The sequence below is a fragment of the Fonticula alba genome (genome assembly GCF_000388065.1).
Source record: "Fonticula alba strain ATCC 38817 unplaced genomic scaffold supercont2.4, whole genome shotgun sequence".
Taxonomy (NCBI): Eukaryota; order Rotosphaerida; family Fonticulaceae; genus Fonticula; species Fonticula alba.
This window is the reverse complement of record NW_009242974.1, coordinates 2,142,639-2,153,217: the sequence shown is the minus strand read 5'-3', so window position 1 is coordinate 2,153,217 and position 10,579 is coordinate 2,142,639. Positions and strand designations below refer to the sequence as shown.

The following is a 10,579-nucleotide window of genomic DNA, read 5'->3' as shown; positions in this document are numbered from 1 at the left end:
CCCTCCCCCTTCTCCTCCCTTCCCCGCCCCTCCTTCGCCCACCCCGCACATCGAGGCACACAAGCTCCGCGCCCCTCTCCCTCGGAACCATGCTCTCCCGGACCGTTGCCTCCAGCCTGCGCGGCCTCGCTGTCGCGCAGACTGCGGCCCGCCCGGCCGTCGCCGCTGCTGTCCCTGCCGCCATCGCGCGCACCTTCCGTACCTCGGCCGTGTCGTCCATCGTTACCGGCTACAACAGCGGCAACGTGTCTCCCTTTAAGCCGGTGGCCCACACCGCTCCCGTTTCGCTTGTGGCCTCGACCAACCGCCTCCTGGCCAAGGTCAAGGGGGAAATCGGCCTCCTCCGTCTGACCGGCTACTCGGCTGGCTTCACCAAGCCCGAGGAGAGCATCGAGCATACCCTTGCCGTTGAGGGTGACGTCCCGGTGACCGAGCATGGCCCTCACCTGGATAGCATGGCTCGCGCGCAGGAGCTCTCGGCCATCTGCGTCTTCTCGGGTCGCAGCTTCGAGATCCGCCCCGAGGACATTGTGGTCACCCATCGCCTGCGTGTGCGTAGAAACTCGACCCCCCCCCCCCCCTCTCCCGCTATCACTACCGCCGGGCGGACTGGCGCTTCCTTTGCCGGCCCCCCAAAACTAACCCACGAACGCCCCCCCCCCCCCTCCTCCTGTGTGACCGTGCAATCGGATGCACACAGGATGCCGATGTTGGCTCCCAGGTTGTGCTGGACAACGTTACCATGGTTGGTGGCCGCATCGGGGACCGTCGTTTCTCCCTGGTGGGCTTCCCCCTGGTCAACAAGGAGTATGTCACCGTCTATGCCACTGTCATTGAGCAGACTCTTGGCAAGAAGGTCATCAACTTCAAGAAGAAGCGGTACATGCCCCACATCCACATGCCCACCTTTCAATGTACCCTCGCCCAGACTACTCACCTGCTGATGTTTTACCCCCCCCCCCCCTCCCCCCTTCCTCCCGGTCCAGCCGCCATGGCTACGAGCGCAAGCGCGGCCACCGTCAGAAGCTCACGGTCCTGCGCATCAATGACATTATCATCCACAATGCGCGCAACCCCTCTCCCCTGTTTGCCGAGGGTGCCAACTACAACCGCACTGTGGCCCAGGCCACCTATGACACCAAGAAGCTGGCTGCCCAGTTCTCCCAGCTGAACGACAGCCGCTACGAGTCGTACCGCCTCCGCCGCCAGGCGGCCATCGCCGCCAGCGATACCATGGCCATGACCACCGGTCGCATTCGTGACCTGCCCTCCTCGCGGAAGGAGTTCGAGGCCCAGCTCTCGCTCGTCGACGAGAGCGAGGATGAGGGCGACGAGCATGCCGGCCCCGCCGATATGTCCGTTGCCGTCGACCGTGCCACCTCGCGCCCGCTCAACAACATCTACGATCGTGTGCCCACTTCCCAGTAAAGGATGTGCGCCATGCCCACGCTCGTGCATGTGTGTGTGTGTGTGTGCGTGTGCGTGTGCGGTATGGGTATTTCCTCCTTCTCCTCCTGCCCCCTCCCCTGCTTCCCCTTCCCGTTGCACTCTTGCCTCCCCCCTCCCTTCAGATCCCCCGCCTCTCCTCTCCTCCTTCCCCGCATGTGTGGATGTACACAGACGCAAAGAAGAAACCAGGTACACGTCTGGTGCACCACATCTCCCTTCCCCTCCGTACTACCTTCCTTCTGAGTTGGATGAGAGAGGAGGGCTGGCCTTATTAAATAGACAAAATACATCCCGAACAAAGCTGCTCCGAGAAATCCGTGCCCATTACCCTGGGATGCTGACATGCCTCGCCTCTCTGTTGGGGGGGGCGGGGGGGGGCCGTCCACGCACGGGCTTGGGATCGGCTCTCACACGCGAGCGAGAGGATGGGGAGGAGAAACACGGCACTCATCATGGCCACTCCCTTGGCCCGGGAGAAGGGCGGCAGCAAACAAAAGCCGAGGCCATCACGACGGGCGCTCTGTCACTTGAAATGGAGCAAACGCGACACCGAGGGGGCGTATGGGTTTTCGCAGGCGCGCGGCCTCCCGGCGCAGATTGAAAACTATAGCCCATTTGTCGGGACATGTGATTTGGCCCCAAGCATGATGTCCGAACAGAAGCCATTTGAAATAGGAAATATACGCACTAAAAATGGGCAAATACTTTTGGGACTCCAATCACATATTCGGCGGGAAAGTTTTTTGGTTTCCATTGGGAGGTGACTTGTGCCTGGAGGCCGGGAATCTCCCCCGGGTATTTGCTCTCAGGGCTGATGGTGGTGATGATGCAGGGGGACACACGCGGAGGGGCGGAGAGCGGGGCGCTCATCAACGCGCGCCCCCCGGAACAATGTGTGGAACTGGTGCCAGCACGGGTGCCGAGTATGTTGGTGTTGCTTGCGGTTGCGGTCAGATGGATGTCTTTCGATGATCCTCTCGGCGTTCTCTCCCTGGGGCTGGTCATAACGCGTCTGTGGGCCCGGCCAGAGCTCATGATGGGCTTGCCTCTTGCCCCGCTGGTGTCGCCCCCAGAGGGTCTTGTGACTTGCCACGCTGCTGGTGGCTGTTCTCGGCAAGGGCTCTTCCTGGGAGGGGGGGAGGACCGGGCATGTACAGGGGGACTGGGACCCTGGACAGCGGGGGGCGGGGGGTGGGGGGGCGGGGGGGGGATGTTCCGGCATCTTGCGGCCAAATGGAGGGAGGCCCGAGGCGAGAGAGGGGGTGGGCGGTGTGTGCGGCCCGAGCCACCAGGGGGGAGGGCTGTCCCCCCCGCCCCCCCTCCCCTCCCCCCCGCTCCCGGGGGCAATGCCGTGGTCAATCGCGGGATCGGGGGGGGGGGGGGGGGGCCTCCGCGCGTCTCTGCCTGCAGGCCGCGGGTCAAGGCCCTCGCAGGTCGGCGGGCGCCCTGGGATGATGTGCTCAGGCGGGTGACGGGGGGCATCCGGAGTGGGAGACGCCGCTGGATGCCCCTCCCTCCCCTCCCCCTGCGCGCTCCCACGGGGGGGGGGTCTATGGCCGGCAGGCAGACAAGCCCCCCGGCCAGTGTGGCGGGGACACTGGCACACATTTTTCTGAAACCCCACCTGGCCACTCCCCCCCATCGCCTACCTCTCGTCTCCTCCGGTTTTGTAGATTATCTCCTCCTCCTGAGTTTCGACGTGTCACAATGACCAAGTATGTCTCTCCTCCTCCTCCCCCCCCCGTTTTGCCCCTCTCCGCCCTCCACACACCGCCCTCCCCATCCCCCATGCATTGTTTGCACGCCTATGCGCGTGCCCGGCCCCCCTTCCCTTCCACACGGTGTCTGTCCTCCGGACGCGCGGACCACCGCCCCTCTCTCTCCTCCTCCTCCTCCTGCCTTTCTGGCGTGTCGGCCTCTGCTTGCCGGCACCACCGCCCTCGCCTCCTTCCCCTCTCCTGGTCGCCGGTGTGCCCTTCAGGAGGGGGGAGTGTGTATGCGTGTGTGTGTGTGTTGCCTATCGTCATGCTTTCTCCTGTCCTGGATCCCTCCCTCTCTCCATTTGCTCCGTGCATAGGGGGGGCATCATGGCCCCCTCCCCTCCCCTGGTGATGTGTTTTCGAGGCTGCCATCGTGCAGGGGAGGGGCAATGTCACGCCGGACCCACCCGGGCACTTATTCTCTGGCCCCGATCCCCATCATCGGAGCCGAGACAGGGGCACGCCTTCCTCGGCGACAGGAGGCAACAGAGGACGCGAGAAGGAGAGAGAGCCGGTTCCGTGTCGGGGAACACAGGCGGCCCGTTTGGTGGAAGGGGGGCGGGGAATGGGAGCACGCGCGTCGGATGTGACCCGCATCCGATTTCCCTCCTGAGATAGCCTTTTTCTCTTCGAGCACGGCTCACGCTTTTTTGCATCCTCCACTTGGCGCGCCCCTCTCCTGACCTCTAACCGGCGACTTGCTTTTCGCGCTCCCCCTCTCGGTTTGCCACTTGTCCAGGCTTTACTCCACTGGTGTTTTCGTCGGCCACACCCGCTCCAAGCGCAAGCTCGACCAGAACTTCTCTCTCATCAAGATCGACGGTGTTCGCTCCAAGGAGGACACTGACTTCTACCTCGGCAAGCGCGTCGTCCTTGTCTACACCTCCCCCAAGAAGGTCAACGGCACCACCACCAAGCAGGTCTGGGGCCGCATTGCCCGCTCTCACGGCAACAGCGGTGTCGTTCGCGCCAAGTTCGCCAAGAACCTCCCCTCCAACAAGCTTGGTGCCAAGGTTCGCGTCGTACGTACCAATCCCTCCTCTTCCCTTTCCTCTCCGAGCATCTACGTCCGCTGCTCGGCTTTCTGTTCTCTCCCTGGCAGGGGCCGACCCTCGTGCGCCGGGCTGGGGGCTCGTTGCGCGCGCGCGCGGCTATCTTTCTTCTCCGGGGTGGTTCGTCGGCGCACGCATGTGCCTCCGCGCACCCACTTTCGAGGAGGGATATAGAGGGCCGGCGCCAGGGAGAGGCGCCGACCGTGTGTGGTGGCGCGCCCTGCCATACGTCGGCTATCGCGCTCGGGCACACGCGGCACTGCCCCTTTCTCTGTCTGTCCATGGTTCTGACCCTTCCTAATCCCCCTGCGCTCTCCTCTCCTCTCTCCTCCCTCGTCGTAGATGCTCTTCCCCTCTCGCATCTAAGCGCCTGGTGGTGTGTGTGTGAAGCACGATGAGCATCGGCATGTGTGTTGACACACGCGCGCGCGCGCGCCGTGCGTGTGTTCTCCCCGTTTCGATCACAGGCTCGCCTGTGTGGTGTTGCGTGTGCGCGTGCGCCCGCGCGGGGTCCGCAGTGCTGTCTCTCCCCTCTTCGGCACGTTCTTTCTCCCTCTGCCTGTGGAGGAGCGTGCCAACCGAGAGTGCACTCCTCGCGCCCTTGCCGCCGCGTCTGCGCGCATCCTGAGGAGAGGTGGGAGGACGCCCGTGCGGCTGCGCCCCCCCCTTGCTGCGCGCGTGCGTATGTCTCTACCATATCCAGCTCAGCGTTGTCGCGTGTCATATTACAATCTTCCGTTGTTCTGTCGTGTGTGTGTGTGTGTGTCTTCATGTATATTCTCCTTCGTAGGAGGGGAGGGAGGGAGGGGTGTTGGGGCCGCGCGGTTTTCTCGGGGGGGTGGGCCGGGGAGAGAGAGAGAGCGAGAGAGAGGTGCGGCTCTGTGTGCCAATATGTGGCCCAGTCCTCCTATCGGCACGGCCAGAGGCGAGGAGGGACGACGGCATCGGTGGGCTCCGCTTGCGCCTCCGCGCCTTTCCTCTCCCGCTCGTTTCCTCCCCTGGGCCCGGGTCAGGAGCAGTGGCCGCCGCTGTGCCAAATCATCCCCCCCTGCCAGGAGTCCACCATCTCCCCTTTCTTCTCTTGGTTGACCTGGGCCTTTGTGCTTTGTTTCCCTCGCCCCGTGTATTCCAGCAGCAACCACCCTGTTTTCCTTGGGCTCTGGGTTCTGCTTCGACCGACATCCCTTTCTGGTCATCTATCCGATTGGTCCTGTTGATGGTGGAGAAGGGAAAGCGCCTTCCTCCAGGCTGCACAGTTGAGTTTCGACCTTGCCCCCCGAGGGTCAGGGCTTGAGACTGCGCACCCCCGCACGAACGTCCGACATACTGAGCTTGCCTTGCCAGAACTGCCGTTCCAGCATTCCTTCAGAACCCGGAAAGCTAGCATGTTAGTACTGATGAAAGTAGTCATGTGGCAAACGAGTTACGCCATCCGAGTTACGAACTCGGCTCTGGGCTCGTCCGCGCCGGTCTCTCAACCTCCTGCGCGCGGCACGGCGCCCACCATCCACTCATCCCGGGCCAAAGTGTGGCCATCCCGAAGCATGACCCTCCTCGACGGAGGCCAACACGGCTCTCTCACGAATCCCCTCCCCCCTCCCTTGTCCACATGCCACTGGTGCGGGAGGAGACCGAGGGCCCCTTCCTCTCCTCGTCTGCCCCGCTCCCAGAATGTGTGGCATGTGTGCGGCTTGGGTGGCGCGGGTGTTCCTCATGGGTGTGTAGGTGTGTATTCGCAAGGGCAGGGGGGGGGGGGGAGAGACGGGGACACCTTGCCAGGGACATGGGACTGTGTACCAGAAAAAGCCGAGGCAGCGGATGGGGCATCATCTTCCCCCCAAAAAGACAGGACAAGGAGCCGGGGCAGATTCCCGCTCTCACCGCTGATGTGAGAGGAGGGATTCGGTCTCGGCATCGCTGTCGCCGCCACTATCATCATCGGCCTCCCCGCTCCGGGGGGTGGCCAGCTGCGGCGACGGCGTGGCCATGGCCGACCCGATGGCCAACCCGGTGATCGGGCTGACCACTGGCGATGGTGTGGCGGCCTCCGTTGGCGAGGGGGCAGGCGAGAGACTCGTACCACTGCCTCCGGTCAGCGTGGCCAGGAAGGAACTACGCCGGCGCAAGCGCGAGAAGCTGCTCATCTTCGGACTGTTGGCCGATGGCGAGGGGGTGGTCGCTGTGCTGTCAACCTGGATTTGGGGCAGGGCGGCTGGGGCGGCGGTGGCCGTCGTGACGGCAGTCGTGGGCGAGCCGCCATCTGTCGAAAGAGAGAGGGACCCCGACCCGGTCGACGCGGGTGCCGACATCGACGTCCCAGGGCCTGCGGGCTGGGATGGCGGCGGGGGCATCACCGGGGGCCGCTCTGTCGTCGGAGAGAGGGCCCCGGGCGAGGTGGCCGCACGCGAGGGGGGAGTCGGTCCGCCAGTGGCCCCGGCAGTCGACGGCGCGGAGCCATACGCCGGGACCCCGGGGACCCCGGGCGCACGCTCGAGCATGCGCGCGCGATTACGCCAGCCAATCATCACCCGGCGGAAGGCCACCCTCTCGGGCTCGCCATCCAGCTGGATCGGTAGGGCCTGGTTCTTGCGATTCTCAATGACCACCGAGCGCATTTGGGCAATGTGATTCGACCTGGCCAGGCCGACTTTGATGCTGCCCAGGTGTGCCGAGCTGCCGACCGCAACCACCTCGAATTGTCCATCACTCATGTCACTCGGGGGGTCCTGCCGCCAGAGGACAATCCCGGCGGCATAGCTACACATCGGAGCACAGAGATCGCACCGGAAAATGGACGGCAATCCGGAGGGGGAGGAGTGGACGTGGGAGCCATGGTTGTGTGGGTAAGTAATTCATGTCTCCCGAGGGTGTCTTACACAGGGGACAAAGAGAAGGAGGGTGCCCCCACAACACCGGGGAGGGGAGGGGGGGGGGGGGGGGCCAATTAACACACATACCTATTGATGTTCATCATGACCAAATCCTCGCTGTCGGGCAGATCCAGCCAGGTGGTTAGCGGGACGGCCTCCGAGTCGGACAGATCGTCGCTGCCATCGCTCGGTGGGCGTGACGATGAAGCCGAGGACGCGGACCGGGGCTTGCGCATCAGGACCCCGGTTGATGCAGATCCACCAGGAGCGGTGCCGTCCTCCCCGGCCCCGGCGTCACCACCAGCCGTGAGGAGTGCCGACTCCGAGGCCGATGTCACCGGCATCGAGTAGGCTCCGCCGGCGCGGGGGGTGCCCCCCTCGGCGATGGGGGCCGGCGCTGAGGCGGTCACGGCCATGGCCCCAGCCAGCGGAGTGGTCACCGCCGAGCCACCCGCAGCAGATGTGTGCCCGCTGCTGGCGCCACCACCGCCAGCAGGCAGTGACAGATCGCTCAGGCTATGCACCATGTTGAAGGAGGCCCCAGGGTCGAGAGCCATCTCCGGGATGATGGGCATCGACAGGAGGGTGGGATCATCAGGCGACAGGATGGAGGTCGGGGCATCCGGGTCCGCGAAGTACTGTTGCTCTTCGGAGGGGTGAGCCGGCCGCATGGCCACGCGAGTCTGGATGCGCCGCGAGGGCCGCGTCAGGGAGTCCTTCACGCCATCGAGCAGGTACATGGCTTTGTTGAAGAGGCGCGACTGGTAGAGCCCAGGGTTCCGGGTGCGGCCCTCGTGGAAGTTGAGGGCAATGCTGGCGCTCATGCTTTGAGCACCGGAGAGGAGGGGGCCCGTGGTTATGGAGATGAGGGGGGGGGGGGGGGGAGGAAACACAAGTTAACATGGCTGCGAAAAAAAAGGTCGACCAGGACAGGAGCAGAAGAGCAAAGCAGCCGAGGCGCACCCGATGGAGAAGTAATTGTTCATAACACGCTCTTCGACGGTGCCGTCGGACTTCTCAAGGCGCACGGTCCAGCGGTCCAGCTCGCGTGGCTGTGCCTGGCTGATGGCATCCAGGAACTTGCGGTACTGCGCGCGCGATCGGGAGAAAGCATGCAACAGAGGATGGTCAGTGGTGGGCAAAGAAAGGCAGGATAAGGGGGACCGGAGGGAAACGCACATTCTGTCGGTCATAGCCCGGACCCCAGCCCAGAACGCGGGCCATGTCATTACCGGTGCCGAGCGGCAGAATGGCCACCTCGCACCGCCCGAGCAGACCAAGCTTATCCAGCGACGAGAGAACCCACGCCACCGACCCATCACCACCGCAAACCAGCACGCGGAAGTAATTGAGGTAGGAAAAGAGCCGAAGCGAGGGCTCGGGGCCCCCCTGCGTCAGGTCACCCACCTGCACCGGGTGCAATAGGCTGCGGAAGGCTTGGAGAGCTCGCGCGCCGCGGTTGCCACCAGCTCGTGGGTGTGCCAGCACCAGCAGCGGCATGGGAGGCGCATGGTCCGGATCCAGGGCAACCGGATGCTCGGAGGGGGGCTGCACGGGCAGCGACAGCAGCTCCGACAGGCTCTTCTTCGGGCTGGCAGGGCTGCCAGGCGACCCACGCCCGAGACTCGGTGGCGGGCCGTAGATCACGCACTTGGCCGGAAGGATGAGGCTCTCATGCGGCCGGGGGATATTCTGGGTGGCATACAGCCGAGAGAGCGTGCGATAGCGCTCCATCTGCATGGGCAAGCAGAGGGGTAAGGTCAGTCGTCGGACCGGTTATGGGGGGCCCGAATTGCCGGCAGTCGTCGTCGCTCCGCCACCTCGACCCCCACCCCCCCACCCCCCCTCCGACCCTACTTTCCGTGTCTCGTGCAATGCCCCGTCTTTGGAAGGAAACTACGAACCGAATCCACCACCAGGAAGTCATCGAAATCCTCGTCGGGGTCATCACGCAGGCGCTCGTGCACCACGCCGGCATCAACGCCATGACTCGGCGACCGGCCAGGGGGCAGTGGTGGCCGACCGGTGGCACGCGTGTCGGAATCCGGCTCACCGTCCCCCTCGGCCGAAGAGGTGAGGTAGGGAGAATCATCGGGCGGCTGATCAAACATGTATGGCGCCGACAGGAGATACCGATCGGGGAGACTCTCACAGACAGCCAAGCGCGTGGCGAAGTCCTTGCCCAGAGGGCGGACCAGCTCTGCGGGGAAGGTTCCGACCACGCCCTGGCACTCGCCCTGGAATTGCCATCCGAAGCAATCCACCACCCCGGTGAGAGGAGAGCAAGGGGGTCAGGAGGGATGTTGGGCATCTAGAGGGGGAGGGAAAAGGAAGCAGGCCAGACAGCAAGGGAGCGGGAATGCTGAGGCAAGAAAGAGAACGCACTCGCCAGACACCAGGACCGGCGCGGCCAAACACCCGGATGCGCTCGCCCTTGAGGAACTGCAGGCAATCCAGAGTCTCACCGAGGTAGTCGGTCAGAGCCAGGGCGATGGCCGGCTTCGGCGGGGGGCCGGCACCCTGGCCGGGTAGGAGCTCAGCTCCATTGGCATTCAAGGGGACATGGTCGCCGGACATCGGGGGGCTGTTGTGCACGGTACCGATGAACATGGAAGAATCTCCGCCAGGGGTGGTGGCCGCGGAGGGGTCGATGCTGGAGTCACTCCGAACCGAGGTGCTGTCACTGAGCATGGCACTCACTGGCCGCGAGGAAGCCCCGTGAGTGCCACTCGCGCCAAAGAGCAAGTCATCGGTGCTGCTGCCGGGCAGCCGGCCACCGGACATGCTCAGAGGCCGCTCGCTGCCGGTGGAAGAGATGGAGGACATGGACCGGCGCAGGTGAATCGGCGAGGCGCGCGGGCTTTCGGTCAATCGCGACCGCGAGCCAAAGGCCAATGGCAGCAGAGCCGGGAGTGGACTGTCCGGTGAGGAGTCCCGCGAGGACCCGGACCCGGCGGCCTCGGTCGGTGACTCGGGATGTGTGACCTGCACGAAGGACCCGATTGAGGAGGAGGCCGAGTGCGGGGGGAAGTCCGAGCAAGGGCTGCTCGTTCCATGAAACGATCCAAACGAGGAGGGCCGACTGAGGGGGGAGTTGTCAGCGTCGCCGGCCTGAGGGGTGGCCGACACCGTGGCGTCCACCACAACCGTGGTGATAGTCGGTAGCGTAGGCGCCAGGCCTGCCGCCCCGGCGGTCGGTGAGGAGGGCCCAGACATCTGGCCGGGCAAGGGGGGAGGGGGAGGGGGAGAAAGTGCGTGTGTGTGTGTGTGTGTGCGTGGCAGGAAGGGGAGTAGCAGGGATGAGAAGAGGGGGGGAGGGGAAATGTGGTTTGGCGCCCAGTCGATCCGGCGAGAACCTGCAAGCTGGCATTTGATTGGAGAAACCGGCAGGGACCTCGCGAATGTGCGCGTGCAAGTCTCTGTGTGCGTGTGTGCGTGTGTGTGTGTG

The 10,579-nt window shown here is 64.6% G+C and overlaps 3 protein-coding genes across 3 annotated transcripts; 2 read left to right on the top strand and 1 right to left on the bottom strand.

Moving 5' to 3' along the window:
- H696_03010 (hypothetical protein) lies at positions 1-1,762 on the top strand. The gene is made up of 3 exons (XM_009496896.1): positions 1-551; positions 701-879; positions 987-1,762. The coding sequence occupies exons 1-3, from the start codon at positions 90-92 to the stop codon at positions 1,426-1,428; spliced, it is 1,083 nt and encodes a 360-aa protein (XP_009495171.1). The 5' UTR covers positions 1-89; the 3' UTR covers positions 1,429-1,762.
- A 1,175-nt stretch (positions 1,763-2,937) lies between these two features.
- On the top strand, positions 2,938-5,005 carry H696_03009 (50S ribosomal protein L35Ae). Its single transcript, XM_009496895.1, has 3 exons — positions 2,938-3,164; positions 3,949-4,231; positions 4,604-5,005. The coding sequence occupies exons 1-3, from the start codon at positions 3,157-3,159 to the stop codon at positions 4,625-4,627; spliced, it is 315 nt and encodes a 104-aa protein (XP_009495170.1). The 5' UTR covers positions 2,938-3,156; the 3' UTR covers positions 4,628-5,005.
- A 1,001-nt stretch (positions 5,006-6,006) lies between these two features.
- H696_03008 (hypothetical protein) lies at positions 6,007-10,405 on the bottom strand. Its single transcript, XM_009496894.1, has 6 exons — positions 9,517-10,405; positions 9,036-9,368; positions 8,311-8,865; positions 8,095-8,219; positions 7,219-7,956; positions 6,007-7,018 (listed from the first exon to the last, which is right to left on the bottom strand). The coding sequence occupies exons 1-6, from the start codon at positions 10,345-10,347 to the stop codon at positions 6,139-6,141; spliced, it is 3,462 nt and encodes a 1,153-aa protein (XP_009495169.1). The 5' UTR covers positions 10,348-10,405; the 3' UTR covers positions 6,007-6,138.
- Positions 10,406-10,579: the final 174 nt, after the last annotated feature.